This window comes from Mercurialis annua, linkage group LG2 (genome assembly GCF_937616625.2).
Source record: "Mercurialis annua linkage group LG2, ddMerAnnu1.2, whole genome shotgun sequence".
NCBI lineage: Eukaryota > Viridiplantae > Streptophyta > Magnoliopsida > Malpighiales > Euphorbiaceae > Mercurialis > Mercurialis annua.
Genome location: NC_065571.1, coordinates 52815871 through 52843745, shown reverse-complemented (window position 1 = coordinate 52843745; position 27875 = coordinate 52815871). Strand labels below are relative to the sequence as shown.

Genomic DNA, 27875 nt, shown 5'->3' with positions numbered 1-27875 from the left:
CTTGGTTAAGAAATTGGGTGAGTTAGAAACTGACATTGATTGATTCACGTAAAGGTAAAATAAAAATAATCATTCTGCATAATCATGCATATAAAAAATCATATTCTACACGGTAAGCATAGCTAAATTTCTTAGACCAACATTTATTTTATACTCTAGCAGTTGAGATGTTAGAATCAGTAATTATCTTTACAAATATATTGACTACTAGTACTACTATATATATTTCCGTCTTCTTCCATTGATATAGAGTATTTGAGATTCATAAGAATAGATCACTTGCTCAAGATAACTCAAATACGTATATAATTTGATTTAGTCAGTGTTTTCTTCTTGAAAATTAGGTACATTTTGTTGTCATTATTAAAAAAAAAAAGCCCTCACACTAGAATTCATTTTTACTGGACTTTGAATTGCGTAATCGCTAATTCTATGAAATTAAAAAAAATAAACTTCCAAATAAATTTTAAAGTAAACTAAATACAATTATATATAGATTGTAAAATGAATGTCCAAAATTATTTAAGAAATACTTGTATGGTGATTTTTATTTATCTTATAATTGTTGATGTAACATATAATCTTATTTGACAAAAAACAAACAAACTAGCCTAATGGTCCAAAAAGAAAACCAAAGCTTTGTCGATTCTTTTTGCAAATTTATTCAAATTTTAAAATTTGTAAATTCATCTAATTTGACATTATTGCTGTAAATTTATTCAATTTTTCAATCACTTTAATTGTATTAATATATTTCACCTCATTTCATTACAATATCCATTTGTCCTTTATCTTCATTTTGAACTTTAAATTTGTTTTTCTTTTGTCCAATCATTAGAAGATATAGAATTTAGAATTGAATTCTACCATTATTTTAATTTTATTTTATTTTAATTTTATTTTTTAAAATAAAAAATTCTATTAATCAAAAACTGATTTATCAGCCAGTACATAGAATTTTGATAATCAGAGGGAAATGCCCCAACCAATTAGAAAATTAAAATAGTCATATACTACTACATGAGATTTTCTATTATAATTAAAACAACATATATGCATCTTAATTAAGTTAAAGTAGTCATGTGTTATCAAACTGATAATATTACAAAATAAAGAGTTGTTGTTGAAAACATCCATTACAAACTTTAAAATAAAAGAAACTAGATTAGTTTCACTTGCTATGATAGTACTAATTTTAATCGCACGACTGCTACAGCTAGTAGCTATAACTTCATCGTCAAAGTCCCTAATCACGTCTTCTATAACATATCTCTTCTCTTGAACATTAAATACATCATCTATATTGACGCAAAACATACCGATATTTGGTGAAATCTGTCGTAAGATGGTGCCTCTAATTGTTTTAGAGATCCAATTTGCTTGCATTGCAAAAAATAATTTCAACGATGAAAAAAACTATTCTTAATTTCAATTAGAACAGATCTAATAAAATTAAGATAGTAAGGTAGAAAATAATTTCTAGATCTAGACCAAAATTGGCCAAGAAAGAAACTTTATTCAAAATTAAAGACAAAAACTATAGAAAAGGCTAAAAAAACTGGATTTGAAAGATTAGGGAGGTGATATTTTGGCCAAAATGGCCAAAAACCATCTCGCAAATGAACAAAAAGTTAAAAACTTACTAGGGTTTGAGAGGTTTTCAAAAGAGAGAGACGGCTAGGGTTTAATTTTTTTTTATTTTTAATTAGTAGTTAGATATTACAATATGAAAAATGAATTAATATAAAAATTCAATAGATTTTCAAAAAAAAAATAGAAATTCAATAAAAGATTAGAATTTAAAAAAATGAAAGATCTAATCAATTGGAAAAAAATTGAATAGAGTTATCAAATTAGTTTGGAAGTTTTGGACGGACTTAAAAGGGTGGAAAAGAATTTGCCTTTTTAAATCATTAACTCTAATTTTATTGATCCATATATCGGGAAAATTTTCATATAAATACACCATAATTGCAAAATAAGATCATAAAACAATGTGACCTTAGTTGATTATTGCTTATGGGGAAGGGGGATGTATTATTTGCTTCTTTTAAATTCTTTTATTTATATTTAAAATATGTTTTATTCGAGTTTAAATTGCCAAACGGTGAAGGCTGCTTCTGAATTTACTATAATCTAAATTTTATTCCACCGGTAGGTAGCTCTAAGCCTCTAACCGAACATAGTTTACAGCCGACTCATGATGTAAGATAGTGAGGTACACAGTATCCGTTAAGCAAAAACAATTATAATGTTAGATAATAATAAACAGTGGCGGAACCAGGACTCCTATATAGGAGGGTCGAAATTTTTACGTTCGGCTATTTAAAATATTAAACAGTTGTAAATATGGTGTAAATCTGTTAATTTGTAGTAAAACCGCTCCTACGGAAACAGCCCCTAACACATATAGGGGCGGTTTCTAACCGCCCCTAATGAAAAAACCTAAAAATTCTATTTTTATTTTATTTTTTTCCGGCGAGGAGGGTCGGCCGACCCTCCCTAGTTCCAACCCCGATAATAAGTCCAAATGATAAAAAAAGCCAAATTTTTTTATGAAAGTTTTACAAAAGTTTAAATTTTAAAATTTTATCCAATTTATCCTAAAACGCATAATTTTGTTTCAATAATGTCCAACTATATAATTTTATTCATGTAGCGCCCACAATGACACATCAGCGCCACATAAAAAAATTGTGTAATTTGACATAATTGGAACGAAATCATGCGTTTCAGAACAAATTGAATAAAATTGAAAGATTTAGATTTATTTGAAACTTTCATGAAAAAAGTTGGCTTTTTTAAATAATTTGACTTAATAGTAATAATAATAATAATAATAATAATAATAATAATAATAATAATAATAATAATAATAATAGTTGAAGTCTTACTAAAGCATTTAAATTTTTGGCCTAAAATTCATTCACTGACGGCCTCATTTGATTGAGTAATTAAATAATTGAACACAAAATATAATGAGAAAGTATAACCAACGAGCTGTATCTTTATTGGTATAAGAATTAGATAGCAAGTTTATAAGGTTATGTGATCAATTCCTTCCACAAATGCTCCTATTTCCCATTATAAAAAAAATGAAAAGATATGTACTTATTTACGCTTCAATATCAATAGATATTTACGTGGGAATACAAACAAGTAGAATAAATATATATTTACGTGGGAATACAAACAAGTAGAATAAATATTTGCGCGTGGGACGTATTAATAATAATAATATAGTTACAATATAAATCTCATCTAACCGTTTAAATTTTCGAGTAAATTAGTTACGTAGAATTGAATTTTTGTAAGAAATGATTAATTATTTGATAAATAAGATGCTATTTGACTGTCATTTACCTACAGTATAAGTGTTATTGTCACCATAAAATTATCAACTCAGATTGCATTAGGAAAAAAAAAACAAGGTTGGTGAAGAGAATTGTTTAAAGATGTCAAATTAAATAATTAATCAAACTACCTTTTTTCTGTCAAGTACTGAAATGTCAATACAGAATTTAATATTATTATACAACAAATAGTTTCAGGAACGAGTTGTGAAGAAGTTGGTTTTGCTTGCCGATGACGATATCGAAATTAATTAAGTTGTTTTCCCATAAAAAAATTATTAAGTTCTCAGAAATTAGAGTATTATTCTTCCTTCCTATGATTTGTAATTAAACCTACCAACTTTCTCTATGACTTTGTGCGTCATCTGAAAATTACAGCTGACTGATACTTGTCGTTTTTTATTGAAACATCGTTTTTTTTTATTGAAACAGTTTTTAAATTTCTAGATTGAGAGCTAAATATCCAACTAACTTTTTGTAGCTTTGGCTAATGACTAGGAAGTTAAAACTAACTACAGTAATTTTATAGTTTGATGTTTTACCTCGAACTTACCATAACTGATCCTGTGAATGTTCTAAGTTTCATCTCATGATCTAATATAAATCAACACTTTAGCGCATTTCACCTTCTGAATCAGAATAAATATGTTTTCGAATCTTCTCTATAGATCTAAAGTTGGAATGCTTTCCCTTGCGAATTTAAGTTGGACATAGGTTATGTAAGTATTCTTAGCCTACTTAATTAAAATAATTGATAGAGCAGGAGAGCATGAAACTTCTGCATGAATCTTACAGTTTCTACAAATAATTTTCCATAATGTTGATATGGAGGACAATTTTTGTTCATACATATAGTTCATGATGAATTACACTTATTTAAGATAAACAAAATTTGATTTTTTAATAAATACGTCTTTAAATTGAGTAGTTTGCTAAAAGTAAAATATACCTATAGATATCTGATTAAATCAAAAAAATGTTTTGGCTTTTTTGAATAAATGGGTCAGGTTTTTAGAGAAATTATTAGGTAGATTCAGTCCACCACGTCATCTATAGACTAAACCTATTACATTATGACACGTGATTAAAATAATGGCAATGTCGTAATTTACTATTCAAAAGTGTAAATAAGTAATAAACAAAATTACGATATTGTCATTATTTTAATGACGTGTCATAACATGATAGGTTAGTTTACAGATGACGTGGTAGATTGAGTCTACCTAAGAATCTCTCCAAGTTTTTAATAAAGAGAATTCCATATAAAATCCGATAGATGACGGAAATTTCAATTAAGAATTTGTACTTGCAATTCTAGAGAGAGTGAAAATGCCAAAATTTGTACTCCATAACTCACAATGAATGGAAGTTGTACCTTAGTATTAAAAGGTGATGATTTCTTAGAGCAATTTGTGCATTTTAGGTGGAACCTACAAATCAACTCGAAGTAGAAACAAAATATATTTAATATTCCATTGATTGCAGATTGGCCCAACCATACAATACAAGTCGCTTAAGTGAAAATGACACCATTCGTGCACACAGATTCTTCACCAAAGCCATTTCAATTAATTCGTCTAAATCAAGCAATTTACATAGATAGAGAAATACATATATAGGAAGTGAGGGCTTAGCCACTCTCCGATGCATTTCAAGAGTCGCGGTTTCGAACCTAATCTCTGCAATCTGTTATTTCAACTCAATTAAAAAATAACATCTAATCTCTAAGTGCTGATCTCTAACTTCTATTTCGGTTAAAAATGATTTAAAAAAAAATATTCATATAGACTTTTTTATCACATCATATGTCGACGTAACCAATAAAACATCCCTGAATAAATGAAAATTATATATTTAATTATGTGTTATACTGTCATTGGTTGTGCCTGACCTAACGGACAAAGTTTATATAAAAATCTATCTACATATGCAATGTTAGTTCTCCAGAAGCCCACCGTCCATTCATGTTAATGCTTAAAGCTCAAATTTTCCAGAGAAGTAAGCAATCAATTGAATGAGCAACTATGTTTTAAACAAAAAAAGAATTCCAACAAGTTTTACAACTGAAAACATCGACTACATCGGAGAAACATAACCCAAACCAATAGCACAAACACTTCATTCAATCAACGTTTTCCGTTCCGAAAGTGTGTCGGAAACTGAGTGTTTTCAACACAAAACTTCATTAGGAAACCTTAAAATAACACAGTTTCGCGGTGTCCGTGCCTGTGCTAACTAGCCCGGAAATCACCTACCCTTCAGTTCACACAGGTCATTTCAAGTTCACATTCATTCACATAAGCATTAGAAATAGAATCAGGAGTTCATGAGCCAACAGTTTTTTTGGAACATCATAGTCTAGCAGTTAAATAAAGTGAACTTGTAAGACATTCTAGATGAATTCATCTTTAAAAAGGATGCTGAATTTTAAGAGCCTTCTGGAATTTCTAATAACTAAATAGAAATTTTATTTTATTTAGAGGATCTGTAGGAATACAGATATTAGATGCTGCATGCAAAAAGAATGGCATTAGGACATGCAGGATCCCTTAAGTGAAGAAGGGTCACATACATACATATGAGAGAAGGATCATTCGGGTCCGCAAACTTATGTCGCAAAATCAAATAGATCCAATTTGAAAAATCAAGTCCAAGTAGATCCAAAACTTTCTAAAATCGTGTCGAATAGATTCAAATCAAGATGGAATATTAAGAAAAGTTGAATCTGTTTAATCCAAAATTATGATATTCTGGCTCTATTTGATCCTATTTGATGAAATTAAATCTAATTAACCCTGCCACACAAGTTTATAGAGTAATACTCCTGCAACATGCATGAAAGCGAGCAAAAGACAAGACAAACAGAATTTTGTATGTAAAACATTAAGAGGCGAATTGATTAATAAAGTGAAGGGCTTCCAATAGAAAAAGATATATTATTGGGAAGAGTAAAGATGTAGCACATATGAAATTCTCTTGCGACATTTTGATAGACGACAATCTGGATCCTATCCTACCGTTAACATGGTATGAGGATGAAAATATGTTCCAGACTTCCAGTAATAATATTATTAACTGAAATATATATGTGTAATAATCCAAATTATAAGTAATGACACTAGGATTTGAGATGTTCATTAATTGAATATGATAGGGTAGCTACAAAACTGGGATGAATGCATCCTTTACACTCATTGTATACTTTCAAGGTTGCACCACGTCTAATGTGGTTTTGGAACATACCCGTCAACAGCAAAGTTCCGTGTGGCTGCAGGAATAGCTAAGCGTATTCCATCGAGTTCAGGCTTTGCAATCACCTGGCAACCCAAACGTGAGCTGCAAAATAAAAGAAAAAAGAAACTCAATCTAGGTTCAACCCATAAAAAAATTTCGAGCATGTTTCAGCCGAAGAAACTCACGTTTCTGTAAGCCCAAAAGCTAAGTCCAACATGTCATTCTCCTCGTCTGCAGGGTCTTCTAATTTGTTGTAGTATTCCACATCCTGCAAGAACATCCAACAGTTAGACTGCCACTTAAGTTCACCACTATAATCAAATTATCACATAATTTAAATTTCAATCACATACCATGACGATCACATGGCATGTTGAGCAGGCAAGTGAGCCTTCACATGCTCCTGAAATGAGATTAAAATAGTTAAATCAGAGGACGGAGATTTCTTTTCACTGTAACAAAAATAAATACAAAAAAATTGAAACTTGAATTTATCTTTGAATATATATAATGCAACTGCAAAAAGACAAAAAGCACTAGGCAGGATGTCATTGTAAAATGAAATTGCTACTGTGCGTCCTTTAAAGGTCTAGCAAATTAATACAGCCAACTTTAGCAGCTGAAAATTAGTTTAAAATCAACCAGTATTGCCATCCAAACTGTAACCACAGAGACTAAACTAAGAGGTACAAACACTAGATAAAAAATCTTGCCTTCAAGTTCTATGTCATTTTCATGAGCAGCTTCTAACATAGACATTCCAACTGGGACCTTGATGTTCTTTTCTTCTCCATCTTTATCGACAAACGTTACTGATATCCTGCAAATGTTGTGTCTATATGAGAAGAAATAGCCACAATATCTACATTCAGATCCAATTTAGAAAAATTAGCACCATGCAATTATTCCACACTTACAACCCAGTGCAGATCATTAAGTAATATGTTTACATCCCGATTGTCAATGGCGTAAATCTATAAAGCATGGATTAAATTGCTCAATGACGGAAAATGCAGTAATAGAGAATCAAATTGAAGGATATAAATTCCATATAACCATCACTGTTTGATATAAATACTAAATATCAGCTGCTGCTGCTTTTGCATCCAATTATTGTACTCTGTGTGTCTCAATCTGTTGGCTTTGACTGGCTATTATAAACTGCTTAATTAAGACTTCTAGGACTTGGGAAGCCGGATGGAAGATTAAGTAATTATAATCAAAGTGAACTCCTTTACTATAATATAGTACTGATAATCAATGAAAATGGAAATAAGCAGTGTATCTCGACATGAGATAGGTTTCCATAGAAATGCTCCTTAAAATGCAGTAGGGGACATGGGCAGAAGTGTTTTGAAAAGAGAAAAATATAGATTCCCGAATTTCAAGTATCCCCAGTGCTTCTCGCAATCGATATAAACAGAGCTAATTATATGATTTAAAGAGGTATGAAATTACTTCTCATCGGTTTCTAGGGCTAGGTCTCCTATGAATCTAACTTAGACATTCAAATAATAAAATAGATTATCTCATTCTGATACAGTGTGACTGTTAACCTTGCTTACATATCAAGAGTTTCAAATTCATGCATTCATCATAAACTGAAAACCATGAATTAAAAGGTGCTTACTTTTTGTCTCGATCCACACTATCACTATCAGAAGTTGAGGTAGAAAACAAATGATGCTTCTGAAAAAAGGTAGCATGGAACACCCTAGTCACTGGATGTAACTGAAACTGTTCCAAAAGCAAGAATTAATGATTTTCTACAAATAAGAAAGATAAACTGGGTAGATAAAAGTCAAATCCAAAAAACAAAGGGACTCGCTGAAATAAAACTCTGAAAGAATTGTAACAAAGCTTATCAGTCTATTAAAAGAAGCTGATCATTACAGCATTTGTGTGATTCCTATTTAAATGATAAGCTTACTTATGAACCTTATCTTTCAACTCAGATTGTCCAAAGCTTTCATAATAACAAGAATTACTTTTTCTTTTCAAAAAATTCCATATTCCCTCATTTCTGAAGATTATTCCCACACAGCTTGATCTCAATTACAAACGCTTCCAATTACTTCAATCTAACGAGTTTCTCAACTCAACGAGTCCCTTCCAATCTCAATATATATTTAGACCTAACTTAAGTCATTACTCTAAATGTCGAAAATAAATACCCGGACGAAACTAGTTTACTTTTTGAAGAAACCAAAATTAAAACTCAGCTTACTCTCCAAAATGACCTATTTCAGTATTTCTTCCTAACATTCCGAATTCATGAATTACCCTTATCTCCATTTCAAATTCAACAACTAATTATGTTTGACAAGCATTCATGACACATTAATTAAAACAAGAATTACAGTTTATCCCATAAATCAGACTTCTTTTACATAATAAACAATTCTCATTTAAACTAAATACACAAAAAAACTATTATTATCAAATAAAGCACTTACCTGAGTTGGCAAATATTGACTACAACGAGTTTGTTTGAACTCAGTTTTTCTACACAAGGAAGTAGAAATGCCTGCACCAAATTGAATGAATGAATAGAGTGAATACCCAAATAAAAAAAATGAATATGAATGTGGACATACCTCGTGAAAGCTGTTTAAGCAAGGCGGACCCAGTTCTTGAAAGTCTGGGAATTAACATAATTAAACTCTCTTCACTGTTTAATTGCTCGTGTTTTATTTACTTCGAACAAACAAAAATCAATCAAAATGAAGAAGAAACACCAGAATTGTTTACCGGCACGACTGCGAAAGCTTTTATTTTCTTTCTTTTTTCTTTTTTTTCTCGTTTGCCGGTCATGTGTTGGGCTCGGCTTTATGACAGCCCAAGTTTTAATTATTTGAAGCTATGGGCTTTCAGTTACAGAAGAGAAATACAAGGCCCACAATTTGATAGCTCTATCAAAAAATGGAGATGCGGGGGATCGAACCCCGTGCCTCTCGCATGCAAAGCGAGCGCTCTACCATTTGAGCTACATCCCCGATATGTTCTTCCAATTACAACAAATTAAAAGTATAATTGATATAGAGATTAACAATCTGAAAAAACTATAATTAAACTGGCCCTTGTATTTTGAAGTCAAATATATCATTTTTAATTTTTTTAATCAACTAAATTCTAAAATTTGAATCCCGGATTGAATAAGCCAGTTTTCAAATAATTTATTTAATAAAACTGAAAACTTAGATTTCAGGATTAGATAAGTCATGTGTTTTATATAGACTAGTTTCGCATTACGTGCTATGCACGTGGCTCGTAACGTAACTCGTCAATAAATATATTAGTAAATTTATTATAATTATATCAATTTTTTATTTATAATTAATATTAAATTAGTTAAAAAAAATTGTAAAAGTAAATACTCCCTCCGTCCCACTCTAATTGACAAAATATGGAGTTTTTGGTGTCCCATTCTAATTGACAAAACTAACATAACTATAATTTTATTCTTTAATTTTCCATCTTTACCCTCATTTAAAACCATGTCTTTTATGAAAAATGGTGAGTATTTAATGGAAATTTGACTAATATATATACTAATAGCATTAATTATCTCCATTATCAATAGAAGGGTATATAAATAATTTTCTATGTCATTTATTAACTTGTCTTGGTTACTGAAATATAGTTATTTTGTCAATTAGAGTGGGACGGAGGGAGTATAATATATTCGGTTATTAAATTTTTTTCCATACTGAATTTATTCTTCTTTTGGTTTTATAATAACCATAATTAAATAATTAACTTAATTTTATTAATAATATCTTTAAAAATAATAAGATAGAAATTTAAATAATATTATATTGACCAAATATAATATTTTAATTTTGTAGTTCAATTAAACTAAAAGATAGGTATTCCTACTAATTTGGAGACAATTTAGTTATTTTTTACATAGTAAAAACTAAATTGGAGATAATTTAGCTACCTATTCTAATTAGGACTTTAATTACAATAGTGATTAATTAAATAACTAATTAATTAATGATTATAAAACCTTTATTTAGTACTAAACTGAAAATGATTATTCAGTAAATTTGCCTGTCCCCTCCCCCCCATCCGTGCTTTTATATGTAGTATAGATTAGTTTCGCATTACGTGCTATGCACGTGGCTCGTTACGTAACTCGTCAGTGTACATATTAGTAAATTTATTATAATTATATCAATTTTTTATTTATAATTAATATTAAATTAGTTAAGAATTTTTGTAAAAGTAAATATAATATATTCGGTTATTAAATTTTTTTCCATACTAAACTTATTTTTCTTTTGATTTTATAATAAACAAAATTAAATAATTAACTTAATTTTATTAATAATATCTTTAAAAATAATAAGATAGAAATTTAAATAATAATATATTGACCAAATATATTATTTTAATTTTGTCATTAAATCAAACTAAAAGATAGGTATTCCTACTAATTTGGAGACAATTTAGTTATTTTTTATATATGGAGATAATTTAGCTACCTATTCTATTTAGGACTTTAATTACAATAGTAATTAATTAAATAACTAATTAGTTAATGACTATAAAACCTTTATTTAGTAATAAACTGAAAAGGATTATTCAGTAAATTTGTCTGTCCCCCCATCCGTGCTTTTATAGATAGTATAGAAGTATAGATTATAGGTTAGGTGATTCTGGTATATACATTTTTGAATCTAAAAGCTAAAAGTAATTTATTTAACCCTGCAGCACAAATTTTAAAATTTAATTGACTAAAAAAATTATTTAATGTCGAAATACAGGTTTTACACATAAGTTCGAATGCCAAATTGACTTTTTATAAAAAGGAAAAGGTATTAATATAGAATGATCTGATCCAACCAATTTGCCACTTCTCTACAAGCAAGCAGCTCTTGCCTTTTCCCTAAGCTCGCTTGGTTTGTCGGTATCTTTATATGTTTTGCGATGAAGTTATAATGATATGCTTCATTCTAATTGGCAATCTCATTTGCACTTCAACTTGTTTAATTTCATAAGCATCAATCACATGCACTTTCAATTTTATTATTGCATTTCGACTAACATACATTTATCCATCGGCTGGTTAAATAAATAATTGTTTCTCCTTTTACACCGACAATTTACACATATAAAAACAACATTGCCTAAAGTTGGTTTCGTTGACAAGAAGGTAGCAAAAAAGAGAAATTACTAGATATGTTTTGAAACTTTTGAAAAGAACAAGGGTTACTCACTAAAAATTATTGTACGACATCATAATTTATTAAGATAACTCCCATTTTTCAGTATAATTGGCCATCGCATCAAATTATATCAAACTAAGACTCAGTGTATTGATTTAGAAAATAAAAGTCGGTGTCTAAATATGCCACATTTTAAAAGACGTAATTATTTTCTTTTATAATGAGCTTATATCATTTTCATCTCACTTTATTAACTATTTTCTAGCAACATAATTAGTTATCCATATAAAATAATTATATTTAATAAATCATATAGTTAAAAAGTTATAATAATTATATTACTCATTGTAAAATAATTATATATAACAAAAACATAAAATAAGTCCTTACAAAATTATAATTTTGTATAGCAACTTTAATAGTTGTTTGTTGCAATAGAACATTACTATATTATTTAGTTTTTGTCTGTTTTGATAAATTTTATTTATCATGTCATGTGTAAAAGAGTCAATTAAATACTACCGTATCCCTAAATAATAGGGTTAATTTTATATAAAATTATTATTTATACGTTTTTTTTCATTTTAATCACGTCCTTTAAAAAGTGTCATATAAGTTCAACACCTTTTATTTTTTTCATCCATCACCGATGAGAAAATCCGGTGTTTTCCTCCTTCTAAATAAATGTGCAAATTTGACTAATACACTAATTAAAACAAAAAAGACCTTCTTTTTCCTCTTTTTTTATCGGTTTCAGTTGTTGGGTCAACAAAAATTCACCGAATTTTCACATCGGTAATAGATTTGCAAAAAGAAAAAAAGTGGTGAATTCATATAACACCTTTTAATGGATACAATTAAAATGAAAAACGTATAAAAGTGATGGTTTTATATGAAATAAATAAAGAAGTATAAGTTAATATAATGTAACTAAATTGATTATATTCATGAATATATAATAGGGTTAATTACATATAAAATCACCACCTTTACACGAATTTTCAAAAATAACACGACCTTTAAAACGTGTCAATTCAGGGCATCACCTTTCATTTCTTTTCAAAAATAACATGGACACGTTTTTAGATAAAATTTTGCTGACTTGGACACCCGATGGGAGTGCCACGTGTCATGCCACATCAGCAAAAATGCCATTAAAAATGTGTCCATGTTGTTTTTGAAAATAAATGAAAGGTGGTGCTCTGAATTGCCACGTTTTAAAGGTCGTGTTATTTTTGCAATTTTGTGTAAAAGTGGTGATTTTATATGTAATTAACCCTATATAATATAATATACAAAGTCTATTTTTTTCCCTTTATCAGAATAATATTTAAATAATTCTATTAATTATTCCAGCTAAGTTTACAAGAAATACATTATCATATATTCTCTTTAATGACATTAATAATTTTATACTCGTATGCAACCATCAACTCTAGGTTGGATTCAATGATGCTTCAATCTTTTTAGGTATGGCTTTTCTATTTATCCAGCTCAAAAATTCTACTTTAACTTATAGATTATTCCTAGTCCTACTCTCCCATCATTAAAAAGAAAAAGTATAATATTCCTGGGAGCGTCAATATTATCTTAAAACATGATTATTTTATTTTTAAATTGAGTTGCTTCCAACACAGATTTGGAGGGGCTTAATCTTACCCTCTAAAAATAATTATTTTTAACCGTTTTTTTTTTAAAAAAAAATATCTTTCACCAATTTCTACAAATAATTTCTAAAAAAAATTATAAAAAATTTCAACGATTCTTTATATCAAAAATAACGTTACAATGGAAGGCTTATTAGACCTATTTTAGAATAACAAGGGGTAAGTTGTACCCCGATATAAACCATAAGGGTAAATTTGATTCTTTTCGCAAATAAAATTGAAAAAAAAAAGCAAGAGAAAATAAAAAGGTGGGCCGGACTAGGCCTACAAACAAAGATTCATAAAACAATCACGTGGACCCCAACCAAAAGTACAATATATGCAACGAACAGCAATATCAAACCAAACCAAACTAATCTCTCTCTCAAATCAATTTTATTTATTTTTCTGTTACATTATAAACCGTTACCAAAACAAAAACAAAAAACGGACTGGCCGAAAACGGCAGTGCACCCAAAAAAAATCGCTACGAATTTCATTGAGGCCTAAAAACAAACACCTGCTCTGCATTTCTTTCAAGATTTAGAAAAAAAAGTTATTGGTAATATCTTTTTCTCTCTTTCTAAGGAAGAACGAGCTCGCTCGCTCTGTTCATCTCCTCCACCTTCTCAGCCAAATTTTACCCGCATGGCATTTCGCTGGAGGTGTACTAATACCACCACCTAATTGCGGCTCAGGTAATTGTTTTTTGTTATTTCTTGTTTGTATGGATTGGATCTTTAGGAAATTGTGATATGTTTTGATTTGTTTTGATGGATCTTAAGATTGAATTTTTCTTAATTTGTTTCTTGAGATTTTTTGGTTTGATTCTTGTATTTGTATGCCCACATGGGTTCATTTTATTGCCTACACAAAACATGCAAAATTTAAGGGTATTATGGTAATTTGGCATACCAATAGTTTTGGATTTTTGGCTATCAGTTTTTAGATTAATAATATATGTAGCTATAGATTGTATGAAGGAACTAAGAAATTGAATAGCATTTAAATATGATTTGAAATTTTATCATGGGATGATTTAGAAGAGGAAAATGGAGATGACACTCTCAAATAAATAAATGAAAAAAATCATCAGATACCCTTTTTTAGCACGGAAAAACGGAACACTTAGGACACAGACACGGCAAAACAGCATTATTTTAATGTATCAAGGTGAAGTTTCGCGTCCGAAATGCCAATTGTCCGACACGTTTCCGAGGAAACGTTGATTGAGTAGGTGTCCGTGCGACGTTACTTGTAGATCCGTGCAATTGTGTGTGCCATTGCCATAATAAATAATGTCAAACATTTCAAACAATGCCTCAGCTAAATTTCTAGGCCTTTTTGAATTAATTGTATATGAATTTAATTGAATTCAATTTTGCAAAATTCTGCAATTTTTGGCCTGTTATTGATTTTATCTATAACAAAATTCTCCAATTTATGGTTTGTAATGCATATTTTCTTTTCATGGTTTGCTTTTATTATACGCATCATCCAGATTCCCCGTAGAACATGATCTGCTGCGACTTGTATGTCCGGGATCAGTGACCCCTGAATTTGCTTCCGGGATTTTGTTTTTACTGTTGTCGTAAAACATTTAGGCGATGGATGACCATGGCGGCAGCAAGTTGACGGGAATCAAGCAGATTGTAAGGCTAAAAGAAATTCTTCAAAAGTGGCAATCTGTTACAATTGGCTCAAAGGCTCAGGAATCCGAAGGAGAAACTAGTAGCCCTCCTGCTGCTGGAATTTCACCACAAATCAGTAAAAGGCTAACAGACTTTAAGAATTGTTGTGATTCAGATGAGGAAAGCTGCCACGGCCCTGGAGCGCCACCTGATGTCCCTAAAGGGTATCTAGCGGTTTATGTAGGGCCAGAGCTGCGAAGGTTTATTATTCCGACTGACTACCTAAGCCATTCTCTATTCAAAGTTTTGCTGGAAAAGGTTGAAGAGGAGTTCGGGTTTGATCACAGTGGCGGGCTCACTATCCCATGCGAGATTGAGACCTTTAAATTTCTCCTGAAATGCATGGAGCACCATCCGAAGGATGATCAGCATGATGGCGGCTCAAGTAAGCTATCTCAAAAAGCTCATTGCATTCTAGCTTATGACCTTCTTCGTATTGTTGTTTATGCGGATGTTTGATTTGCAGGTGGAGAATTAACTAACCCTTGAAGAACGATTATACCGATCTCTGTAGCAGTCGAGATTTTAGGGCTGATTACAGATGTTAAGCTGGGTCTCTTTGTATGCAGAGTAGGAAAAATTTAGTTAGGTTTTGCGCATTTGTGCACTCAATTTGGTATTAAGGTTGAGTTTTATTAACCTCTGTATTGTTTTAATTGGGATGTGGCCTTCAATTGAGTATAAAAAGACGGATATGCATTGTTCAGTGAAATTCCATCTACTAATATTTGTTATATATTCCAATGGAACCTGCAGATATTTGGTTTCATAACGTGCACGATTCACAAGTAAGCAGCAAATTACCTTGGAAACAGAATTGAAATTTCTTCATATGGTATCAAATTAGTGTTTTAAAAACTTAAAAGGTGTGGCCACCAGTTCGACCGGGCGAGTACAATTGAAATTATTTTATTGTTATTTTCCATTTTAATAATATATTATTTTGTTTCGGTGTTTCTATTTACGTGATGCATAAATCACCATTATTACTTTTGATCCAGTTATTAAATGGAGAATAATAAGGGGAAGTTTTTAATATAATAATGATGTTAAATGATAAAAGATTATGTAATCTTGTTGTATGATCCTAAATGATAATGACCATGTGAGATCTTGGGATATTTGCAATATTTTAAAGGGTTGGTGCATCGACCATTTGATTGTTGAGTTGTCTGATTTCTTGCCTAAGTATGATTATCTTCTCATAGAAATAATCTAATGTTTCTATTCTTTACTTATTTTAAACCAATAAAAAAAGTCATTCTTGCCTTAATTTTATGTCTAAACATGCACATGATTCCACTAGAGGCATCGTAATGCTATCATATTATTTTATTAAATACTTATTCTATCTAGACTTAATCACTCAAAAGCCCCCACCTTTAACCCTTTTTGCAAATATATCTTGACGTAAGAATTTCTCCAATTTTACCCTAATTTGCCCTTTTATGTTTCAATTGTATCCCAAAATATTAAATTGACCTCTTTTCACTTATAAAAAAGTTTAAAATAATCTTTATATTATTAATAATTTAAGGGTCTAATTGAAATATAAGCTAAAAATGAAGGATTATTTTAACTTTTTTTTTAAGTAAAAAGTGGTCAATTTAATGTTTTGGGGTACAATTGAAACATAAAAGGGTAAATTAGAGTAAAATTGGAGAAATTTCTACGTCAGATTATATTTGCAAAAGGGGCTAAAAGTGAGTGAGTTTTGAGTGATTATACCTTCTATCTAAGAAAAAGAAGAAAAAATTCTATATTAATATTGTCAATTGTTCAATTGTGCTTCCATTAGTGTTAACTGAAATGGTGTGGCCATGGCTTCAAAATTTTAATCTCTCTGTTCAAATGGTTAAATTACCGGTTCAACCAATTAAATTATATATATATGATATTCTTTTAATTATAGGTCTATAAATTTAAAATTTTAACATATACATAAAATTTTAACTACAAAAAAATCTAAAAACCTAGCAGCTTTCTATTAATAAAACTCAAGAAAGAAAAATTGATGTTTTCAATTAATGCAAAAGAAAGTGCAGGCGGCATTCTGTTAAAATAGCGGGTTCATTTTCTTCCCCACTATCTCTCTTCTTAATTATCAAAAAATATTAATGTACAAGAATAATATTGGTTAATAGTGTAATTTGGTGAAGGATGTCAAATATTTGGAGGAGGAATAAGCCATTTGTTGCCATTGATATAAGTCATGCTCAAAAAGGGTTTAGCTTCTTCATCACTTAATAATTTTGCATAACTCACTCTACCTGAGGAGAAAGCCCCTGCTCCCTCACACTTGTACTCTCCATAATATGCACTTCTACACACAAAAAATTATAAATTGTGGTGGATTTCAACAGAGAAATTAATTAATAAAATTGGAGGAACATACCGATTGGATTCCGGGTGCTTGCCGGTAGACCATCCGGCCTCGTTTATGAGACTGCCCATGTAAGTATATGCAAACACCACTCTAGGGCTCTCCTTCCAAGCCCGGCCGAGGTAAGTATTGTTGCCGATGCCCGTTAAGTTGCAGTGTATAAATGTGAATCCGCTGTCATCACTTACATTTTGTCTAGCTTGAGCTGTGATCACTCCTGTATCTTTAGCAACACTTTCTATAGTTGTGTTCTGCATTTACAATCAAACACTAATGCCTATTAGCAGCGTTTTAAAAATCAAACCGGTAGCCAAACCAGTAAGGCCACTGGTCCCGGTTGCGCCGGTTGAACAAAATTATATAAAAAGTAAATTTTGGATTCGGTTTACAAACCAATTGTCAGTTCAACCAATTCGATAATAGATTCATATACCGTTTCTATGTCGTTGCAGTTTGGTTCTACGAGTTTATTCCGGATGTTACAAATAAATTAATAAAAAATTCAATTCTATGAAGTTAACAAAATTGTTGCACTGACAGCTAAATATCTACTGCAACAAATTAAATATAACATATTCAAAATCATTGCAATTGATCTAGACATGTGCACACTTACTTTTGATACCAAGCTTGGGATGAGTCCGAATCCGCATTACATCTACATTTTTACGGATGGCATTTGACTCTTAGGTTTTTAGTACTCGTGAAAATTTTAGTACGAACCCGTATAAATTAATTTATATTGAGCAAAATTGGGTAAAAATTAAACTCTTGCCGAGTTTGGACTTGTATATAGAAAAGTCAAGCCCGATCAGATTCAATTCGAATCCGTCCGAACTGACAACGATAATGTAATCGTTAGTGAAGTTAATGTATTGAAAATCAGAGTATGAATTGAATAGAGAGTGTGGATGGAGTAGTACATACCAAGTAGAGCGACTTTCCATTTCCAAAAATGAAATCTACGGTGCCAATAATATAGCAGTCTCTAAAGAAATGCCGTCCCTTATCATCACATAAGGTGTCTTGAAATCCGACGAACTTGCAATTGTGAAATGCTGCTTTATCCCCTGATATTCTCATTGACACCGCTTGTGCTCCGGTTCTGTTCACATCTGGCATCGGAGCCGAATTCTATTAACATCATAAAACCACAAAAAATAGATGAAATTATCAAATTGATATAGCTTTATAGTTTTAAAAACTTTAAATAAATTTATAAAAAATTATAAAAATTTAATTATTTTACACCATTAAACGCAAAAAAAAGGTCTCAATTTTTTTTCGTCAGTGCTTTAAAATTAAAACTAAAATCAAATTAATTAATGGATATGCTATTGTCCGAATAAAAATTGCACGAATGACTATTTTTGTTTTTTTTTTGATAAAATTGTATATCTTTTATTAAAAAGAAAGAAATTAACAATTGAAAAAAGAGTGATTCTATTAAACTAAATATTCTATTTTCTCACTAGCAATTCTTGCTCTAGAAATAGCATCAACCTTAATTAATTGCCTTTCTGTTTGTACCCATTTATGAAAATTAGCTAGCATTTTCTTTATAATAAATATGAAATAAGCTGAGCTATATTAATGTCAAAAAAAGCTGAGCGATATGTGTTTTCTTGTATCATATCATTAAATGAGCTGCACATGCATTGTGTTTTTAGAATTTTTTAAAAATTAATGTTTTGATTATGAAAAATTAGAATTTATTTTTTGAATCCACTCTAAATTTGTTTTAGCTTTATGCATATATTTTTATTATTTTAACAAGCGGAAAATCGAATATGTAACTCTCATATCGAAATAATATTGCTACTACTTACGTTATTTATTTATACATCATATACACATCTACATGCCTAAAATAAATTAGAAAAAAAGAAGCAGCAGAACACATACTTGAATTCTTATATCATCACTTTTATTTTTGAATTAGATTCCTCTACCTCAATTTGTATACATTAATTTTTTATACTTTAATTTTATAGATATTAAGTCTCTTGTTTATATAAAGTGTTAATGGTGTTAAGTTAGACCGAAAGTGAAGGACCCAATTCAAAAAAGAAAACATAAAAAGTGAATAATTTTTTTATTTCACTCGCTCTAACAACATGTGGAGAAACACTTTTTATTTCCATGACGGATAAATCTAATGTCTATAAAACTAAATAGGAAGTCAATTTTGATAAATAAAAATAAAAGGACTCAATTCAATAAAGTGTGATAGTAAAAGGATCCATATACATGTTTTGCCAAAAAGAAAAAGAAAACTAACCACAAATGCAACATTAACGGCCATGAAGTATCTGCTTTCCACCGCCACGGTGGCGCTATAAACCGTACCATAGACGGCCGCCGTCCCGTTAAAAACAATCGTAGGCATATCTTCAGGATCACCATAAAACGTAATAAAAGGCTTAGAGATATTAATAGTAATCTTCTCCCAATATTCTCCACCGTTGATCCAAATTATGGTTCTTTGCTTGTTATTAACAGGAATACTATTAACGGCGTCATTAATAGTTTCAAAATCTGCAAAAATGTGCTTCGCAACTGTGATAACCCTAACGGAGTTTTCCGCGGCAGCCAATCTTTTATCCAAAACGATGCGTGGAATGCCTTTTGAAACATCGGATTTTTGGGCGTTGAAGTCTTTAATATTGTCAGCTTCCCATTTTTTGAGCTTTGTGATATCTTTAGGGACCTGTTTTGAGTGAGAAATGGCCGTAGGGCAAAGTTGAAGAACTAGAAGTGACATAATAAAAAATGAAGCACAAGAAGAGAATAATAATTGTTTCATTTCTATTTTCTATGGTTATTAAATTAATTTTAGGTTCTGTTTGATCAGAAATAATATGCAAATTAATTTAGTTTTTGCATGGTTTACGGTTATTGAGTTGAGGCTAATGGGTACGTGATCAGTTTTGGAAATGGGGTTTTATCATTTATGTTTACGAGTATATATTAACAAGAATGCGTGTAAGATTTTGCATTTGTTGAAATGTAGGGGTTATTTTGGGATATGAGAAAAAGCTAGTTGGATGATTAACAAAAGCTAGCTGTTTTTTCTTTTTTACCTAAGGTTAGATGTGAAGTGCTCTTAATTTTGATTTTTTTAAAATATATATGTATAATGTTTGTGATTTCCAGCATTAATTAATACAATTCCAAAATTTAATTTAGTTTATTAATATATATAAAGTATATAGCTCGTAAATAATACTTCCTCCATTTGGATCTAGATGACGTTTTTGAGCAAATGTTTTGTTTAGAAATAGATGACGTTTTGTAATTTCTATACACTTTCAATTTTTACATTCCACTATTACCCTCATCTTTCACCTTTCAAAGGAAAAGCAAGCAACGTGAGGCATTGATGGACACTAATCAATGTCTCTAATTATATTAAATGCATATTGATTGATTTTTTAAATTGTGAGCTATCTCCTAAAACGTCATCTAATTTCAAACGGAGAGAGTAGAAATGTAGGCTTAAAAATACAAAAAATCACCAACTTTCTCCTAAATCTTTTAATTTTAGCAATATTTAATATGAACTTTTAAAAAAATTACAATTAAAACTACCTGTGATTTTTTTTTTTCAAAAATGGTGTCATTTTATATCCAAAACGGTGCCGTTTTACTCCAAACGGTGTCATTTTATATCAAAAATGAAGTCGGTGAAAAGATTTAAATGCCCAAAACACGCGAAAATTGGTAATTTCTTATGTATTTAAGCCATAAATATAATATTGCAGGATAGTTGACACTAGGTATCCAAATTATCATGTTTTTTATATTTTGATGACCAAAATTCGATTTGTTTTAATTTATATAGCTAAATTTTAATTTTATTTCAATGGAGGTTTTCCGACTTAATTCAATAACCAAACTTTAATTTTATTTCAATTTATATTAAACATTCATTTCAGCATGAGGTTTTCCCACAAAAAAATTCACATATATGATAGCCGAATTTTATTTTTTTTAACTAAAAACTTGACATGTATGCATAATTAGTCTGAAAATTATCCACTAAATTGAAATTATGTATAAATGGCAATTTTTAATAAAAATATATGCAAAAATCGATTATCACGTGGGTAAAATCTAGTTGCCACATCATTATTTTAGCTAGAAAATCTATGTTGAAATGAAATTAAAGTTTAGTAATTAAAACGAAACAAACTAAAATTCAGTCACCTATATATAATAAATCGATAGTTTGGTGTATTATCTATCACAAACGGTGTGGTTGGACTTGAAAGTTGAAACTTTTATAGTCGAATTATCAATAAAATTTTTAATATTTTCGGCAAAACAAGAATTCCAAACATAACAATACTCAAGTCATGCATGTTTGATAGACCAAGTCCAAAACAAAAAAATGGGCTGATTAAATGAGAGACTGGGCCGTAGTTGAACTTTTCAGGCCTAAAAGTAACATAGTTGTAGCGTAATCACAAGTGTGATATAGATAAGCCTATAAATATCAAGGCCCAATTTTGTTTTTCGCAAGAAGGCGCACTTGACTATACCTTGAGAGAAATGATTATAATTTTCATTTTACTATAAATTTTATGGCTATTTCAAAAATCAATTTTGGAAAAAACTTAAAACTTATTTTAAGAAACCAAATAAGAAATTACAAAGTATAAAAATATTTAAAATTATATATTAAATTCAAAACACTCTATGAAAGTCGGTCTAAGACGTATGAAGATATATTCTCAATTAGACAGATCTTTTTGTACAAATTTCATTTGACTGAGATAAATTCTAGCTCAAGCAGCTGTCATTTAAAAAAAAATCAAAAATAGGATTGTAATTTTTTTAGCCAAGTTGAGGTTAAAAAGAGGTTAAATACAAGCTAGAGATGGACTAATTTAATAGTAAGACAAAATTTTGTCCAGATTGAAAAATAATAACTTGAGTAGTAATTTTATAACAATAATGGTGACCAAATTCTATGCATACATATATATATGTGTGTGTGTGTGTGTGTAATCATACAATTCGAATAATTGAAAAAGAAAAAGAAATGATGGCATGAGTTTGAGAGAGTATGTCTTGCAAGAAAAGGATGCAAGAATGAAGACAAGAGCACGTAATCCCATCGTCAACATTGCACTTTATCATGTATGGGTTACTCCTACGTACACCAACTCTTAATGCATGCATTTCTATTCATCACTTTTAGTTTGTTAATAAGATGATGAAACAATATATTTTCTTTTGGATGCTCCTATTTATATATAACTTCTTATCCTCTAAATTGGACCCTTTTAGCTACTCTCTCACTGCCTGCTACCCGTGTCTATATGCTAGTTTGAAGTGGTGATCAAAAAACTGGATCAGACCGTCTGGCTCAACTAATTGTATTTGTAACCAGTCAGATGTATGACACGTTCTACCTCTCCAGTTATCAAAAATAGAATATTTTTCTTTCTTTCTGCGCTAATGAGTGTCTTACTTCACCTTAAGAAAGCATTGGTAACTATGGCTAGCTTGTAATTATTTAAGAGAAATTATATACATAAGAATCTAAGAAAGATACAAGCAAAACTACAAAGATATTGTTTAAATTTATTCAGTATGGGCTGCCTTTGTACCAAAACATATCTTGTAGCTAAGCTAGCATTAGCACTTCGTTATGTTACTGTAATCAATCAACCAATATGAATTAATTACATATATATGGTGGTTGATATCTACCTACCAAGCTAGGCAACACAAACCCTAAAATCTCCACACATGCTATATGTATGTTGGTGTATATATATAGAGAGATATATTTGTTTATATTTGCAAATACTTGGAATATATATATATATATATATACGAGATGATATTTTTGGTAATGATCGATAATTAGAGAGTTAAAGACCGAATAATTGAACCAAACCGTTAAATTCAGTTCTAATATTATAAAAATGTAATTTTGTACTTCAATTCGATTTCAAACATAAAAAAATAAAGTTTTAGTTAAATTTAGATCGAATCAAAACAATCAAAATGAAGCGATTTTTTTTAAAAAAATTGTTGCTTGACAATCAAGATCGATTCGATTTGAAAAATTATTTCAATTTATTCCGGTTTGGTTTTGATTGAAACATATATAATGTTATCTACTAATGTCATATATCATGAAATAAAAGCTGGACCCATTTGGCACTATCTTTTGGTAAAATTCACATGCAAGCCGCCTACTGTTTTTTTGAGCTATATGAAATGAATGTGTAGGTATGAAGATAAACTGCATGACGCAAATTCCATTGAATTAAAAAGAACCCACGGTTTTCTCTGCCGTATTATAACCTCAGACTTTAGACATCACATGTTCATATCTTCTTCTTTTTGTTTTTCGCTTCCTATAATGTAGTTGCTTCAATATTGTGATAATAATAATTTTATAATATTCAAGCAGTGAAAAGACAAAAATTTAATTCTAAAAAATATAATATATTTAAAATTTCAAATCTTTTTTAGATAAATCAATCTATCTACCAAGCATTTTAATGCATTTGTCAAATATACCACGACCTTCAAATTTTGTCAATTTGATTTATCTATTTAAATTTGCCATACATACTTATGACCTTTCAAAACTAACGTACTGCGGCAATATTATATGTCTATGTACAGTGACGGAGATAAGGTAAGGCCAAGCAATGTCTGGGCCCTACCTCAAAAAATTAATTTTTAAAAAAAAAATCAAAAAAAAAATTAATTATATAAAAATATATTTTTTAATAATTAAATTTTTAGTGTGTAATTTTTGTGTATTATATTTATACTTTTTAAATTAAATCGTGCCCTACCTGAAATCGATGTCTCGCTTCGTCACTGTCTATGTATATAAAATTTATTCTACTTGAAATATATAATGTCGCGACTCGTCAGCTCAAAATGAATCGTGAATATATTTGACAAAGATTAAAATATTGGTAAACCAGATTGACAATTTTTAAATCACAATATATTTGGCAACCAAAATAAAATTATAGATATATATTATTTTTTTGCTCTTTTCATGATAAATTAGTATATTATTAATTTAAATAAAAAAATTATAAAAAAATTAAGGCAATACGTAAATATCTTTTCAAAAAAATTATATTATTTTAATTTTTTAAAGTATAGAATAATTTATAATAAAAACAACTTAAGGTATTAAATTATATTTTATTTTATCAATTAAATATATTTTTTTATTTATTGTTTTAATGTAATTGATATAAATTTAAGATTAGCCGAAATATTTCTCATTAGAGTATATTTATTAATGTTATTGTAATTTTGTATATGTTGATTTGTTTTTTATATATATTTATTTATGATATAAAGGATTTATTAAATTATTTTAAATTAACAAAAAATATTATATAATCGAATAATTATTCAAATCATCATATTACACCTGAGAAATGAATTCTATAATGTGGATACACACAGCCTAAAACTCTGATTTCTCCATGTCATAAAATGGGGATTCCAAATCTGGTTTCAAACATGAAATATGTTCAACAATTTACGTTATTTCTTTCAATATCTTTGGCATTCTTGTATTGCATGTTGACTCTAACTTTATTTATATGTCAGCAAAGGATTCATTTTAATTTTTATTTTCAAAAAGGTCTTACCAAGAATTATAAATATATATATGTTGAAGTTTAAATATATATATATGTTGAAGTTTACATCATTTCTGTAATCTTTTTTTTTTATTTATAAAAGCTCAAATTTGAACTTTTTTTAATGGAGAAATTTGAACCGAAATAGCTAAAGGAGGGGGACTGATTGTGAAAGAATCAATCAATTTTAAAATTTATTTTGTTGGATAAGTTTTTAACTATAAATCTTATTATTGTGTAGTATATAGCTTTTTGGTGCTTAAATTAATGTGTAGGTCTCATATAATTTAAATTCAGCATTATTTTGAAAATTTTGTTAAAAGATTAGATAATTGGATAAATATGAAATAAATAAAAAAATAAAATACATGGACCTCAAAAAGAGTTTTGCCTCCAAAAATCTAATCTATTAGATGAAGTTAATTATTTTAACTATCTCTAACATAAAAATATTAGTGTCTATGAGTTGTTTTTGTTAAAACTCAACATCATTCTATAGTAGTACTATATCCAATGATCTTGCAATTTACATTTAATTATTAAGTGGTTAACACCTTAAGTGTCATTTTCATTGGGATTTCAAGGCCACCACTCACGATCTCCAAATTGCTATGTGGGCTTATTACGTTATAATTTTCTTCTAACTTCCATCACTTTCCATCATTTAGTTTTATTTCATTCTAATCTAGTATTTCTATTTTTAGGTTATGTTTCCTGTCATTAACTCTTGACACAAAAACATAGCTACAATGCAATGTATCATTAATCAGAATTTAATTATTAAGTGTCACCTCTGTTGGAGAATATAAATGAATTCTGTGTTAATAAATTAGATAAAATTTAAATAAGTATTGGTAATTAACATAATTAATAATTTGATGTGACTTTGCATTATATGTCGACATTTTACCTGATATTTTAGAGTCTTATCAAAATTTTATATGATATCATAATGTTAGATGATTTAACTTTAACAACATAATGTTTGTCTTTTATCAATTGAGATAAAACTCAATTATGCCAAAGTTTTAAACAAAAAATATTTTTACAAGTTGAAATGCAAATTAAATTACGATTTTTAATGTAATATGTAAATAAAGTATAATTTAAAAAAAATCACTCACCAACTTTTATTTTTTTGTAAATCAAAACATCAAACTGTTTTTCGTTGAAAAAAATGCTAAAGTAGTAGTCTACATTGTTTTGCTACCACACTACAGTTTTTTCGACGACAAATAGGTAAGTATTATGATTTGTAAAAAAATAAAAATTTATTATTGATTTTGTCAAATTTTAAAATTTACTTTGTAATTATAAAATATGCTAAGTTTAGTATTTTTTTTCCAATTAATTCTTTTTAAATAACTTTTATGTTTATTTAAAAGATTAAACTGTTAGCTGAGATTTTGATTTTTGTTTTATTTTTTAAAAATAGTTATGCATGTACAGTGACGAAGCTAGCCCGAAAGTTGAGATAGGGCACAAATTTAATTAATAAAAATAAAGATATTTTTCACGAAAAACATGAATAAAATATATTATTATTAAATTTTTAATATTATATAAATGAAAAGTAAAAAAACGCATGACAAAACAAATAGGAATCATCGTTTTTTAATTAGAGGCAATTTTATTTTACGGGTTTTCATCTTTTAAAATCGTTATAAAATATTCTCATCATCACTACTTTTAAAGAATCATAAATTGATTTGTCATCTTATTCCGCAATTATATCTTGATAATATTCATAGTTAAGTAAGAAAATTCTTTCAATTGAATTGTTAATGCATATTATGTGTTTTATAGAAATAAAATTCATAAAAAATTAAAAAATTAAGAGTATGTTTTTAAATAGGAAAATATTTGAAATTCTTAAATTACAATTTAATTTAGATAGGGGTTGTGTAAAAAGAAAATTTAAAATTGATTTATGTAGGCTTTGTTAGAATATTTTACGAAATTCCACAATTTTTTTTTAGGTTAGCCCAAGCACAAATAATGTATTACGTTGCATATTAGTTGTAACTTAGGCCAACCCTTTGTATTATGTAATCAATCCTTTGTATTATGAAACTTAGGCCAAAATTTTTTCTCATGTGAGGTAGGGCCCAGGCCCTGCCTGGCCCTACCTTACATCCGTCCCTGTGCATGTAAACGTAAAGCGTTGGTATATATACTTCTTTTTGTGGTCAAATAGTTAATTTAATGAGAACCGCTAAATATCGAATTTTAATCTTTATAATTATATAAGAATTTATGTTAGATAGTCACGGAATTGGTAACGACCTACATTATTAAAGTTAAAAGCAAGTCACTAGTAAGTCTAAATTATGAAGATATGTACATTGAAAATTAAATTATCCTCTCCATGTATCAAGTCATATCATAAATATTCATTGTCTACAATCATATCCTAGAAAGAAACTATAAAAATGACCTCTAATTCCCAAGAGACAAAAATTCCTTAAGTAACATGGACGAGAGAAATGGGCTCCAAGATCTGATTTTTAAGACCCACTCTCCACGTGGGATGTTATTTTTCTATTTGGTCTCTCGTCATTTCAAGCTGACTGGATACTACCTCACTTTGTCATTTGTAAAAAGACTTAAGTAACCCCCCATAGTTTCTCTTCAAAATAGCAGTGTTCTAAAAACCGAACCAGACTGGCTGGTAAAATATGTATATAAAAAACCGAAATTCTGGTTAAACCGGGCTGAACCTGTTTAGGCCGGATTGAATCAGACAAATCGGTT

At 29.2% G+C, this 27875-nt stretch overlaps 3 protein-coding genes and 1 non-coding gene across 5 annotated transcripts; 1 reads left to right on the top strand and 3 right to left on the bottom strand.

Annotated features, from left to right (window-relative positions):
- Positions 1-6252: 6252 nt before the first annotated feature.
- Positions 6253-9361, bottom strand: LOC126667044 (uncharacterized). Its single transcript, XM_050359991.2, has 7 exons — positions 9185-9361; positions 9044-9114; positions 8218-8324; positions 7301-7407; positions 6941-6990; positions 6773-6855; positions 6253-6689 (listed from the first exon to the last, which is right to left on the bottom strand). Exons 1-7 carry the CDS (start codon positions 9240-9242, stop codon positions 6575-6577), a joined length of 591 nt encoding a protein of 196 aa, XP_050215948.1. The 5' UTR covers positions 9243-9361; the 3' UTR covers positions 6253-6574.
- A 149-nt stretch (positions 9362-9510) lies between these two features.
- On the bottom strand, positions 9511-9583 carry TRNAA-UGC (transfer RNA alanine (anticodon UGC)). The gene has a single exon. It is a non-coding gene; the product is annotated as a tRNA-Ala (tRNA).
- A 4189-nt stretch (positions 9584-13772) lies between these two features.
- On the top strand, positions 13773-15842 carry LOC126666744 (protein SMALL AUXIN UP-REGULATED RNA 10). 2 transcript variants are annotated; one of them, XM_050359606.2, is made up of 3 exons: positions 13773-14105; positions 15012-15483; positions 15565-15842. In XM_050359606.2, the coding sequence occupies exons 2-3, from the start codon at positions 15015-15017 to the stop codon at positions 15585-15587; spliced, it is 492 nt and encodes a 163-aa protein (XP_050215563.1). In that variant the 5' UTR covers positions 13773-14105; positions 15012-15014; the 3' UTR covers positions 15588-15842. The 2 variants fall into 2 exon arrangements, with proteins under 2 accessions (XP_050215563.1, XP_050215562.1); XM_050359605.2 differs by having other exon boundaries at positions 13774-14105; positions 14909-15483.
- A 1320-nt stretch (positions 15843-17162) lies between these two features.
- Positions 17163-20307, bottom strand: LOC126670227 (putative pectinesterase 63). Its single transcript, XM_050363906.2, has 4 exons — positions 19763-20307; positions 18409-18615; positions 17494-17732; positions 17163-17421 (listed from the first exon to the last, which is right to left on the bottom strand). The coding sequence occupies exons 1-4, from the start codon at positions 20285-20287 to the stop codon at positions 17262-17264; spliced, it is 1131 nt and encodes a 376-aa protein (XP_050219863.1). The 5' UTR covers positions 20288-20307; the 3' UTR covers positions 17163-17261.
- Between the last annotated feature and the right edge of the window lie 7568 nt (positions 20308-27875).

Coding starts and splice junctions, on each gene's coding strand:
- LOC126667044 (XM_050359991.2), bottom strand. CDS start 9,242: ATGTTAATTCCCAGACTTTCAAGAACTGGGTCCGCCTTGCTTAAACAG. Junction 9,115..9,184: donor GCTTAAACAGCTTTCACGAG/GTATGTCCACAT, acceptor AATTTGGTGCAG/GCATTTCTACTTCCTTGTGT. Junction 8,325..9,043: donor GTCAATATTTGCCAACTCAG/GTAAGTGCTTTA, acceptor CTTTTGGAACAG/TTTCAGTTACATCCAGTGAC.
- LOC126666744 (XM_050359606.2), top strand. CDS start 15,015: ATGGATGACCATGGCGGCAGCAAGTTGACGGGAATCAAGCAGATTGTA. Junction 15,484..15,564: donor TCAGCATGATGGCGGCTCAA/GTAAGCTATCTC, acceptor TTTGATTTGCAG/GTGGAGAATTAACTAACCCT.
- LOC126670227 (XM_050363906.2), bottom strand. CDS start 20,287: ATGAAACAATTATTATTCTCTTCTTGTGCTTCATTTTTTATTATGTCA. Junction 17,733..18,408: donor ATGGAAAGTCGCTCTACTTG/GTATGTACTACT, acceptor TTGTAAATGCAG/AACACAACTATAGAAAGTGT. Junction 17,422..17,493: donor AAGCACCCGGAATCCAATCG/GTATGTTCCTCC, acceptor TTTTGTGTGTAG/AAGTGCATATTATGGAGAGT.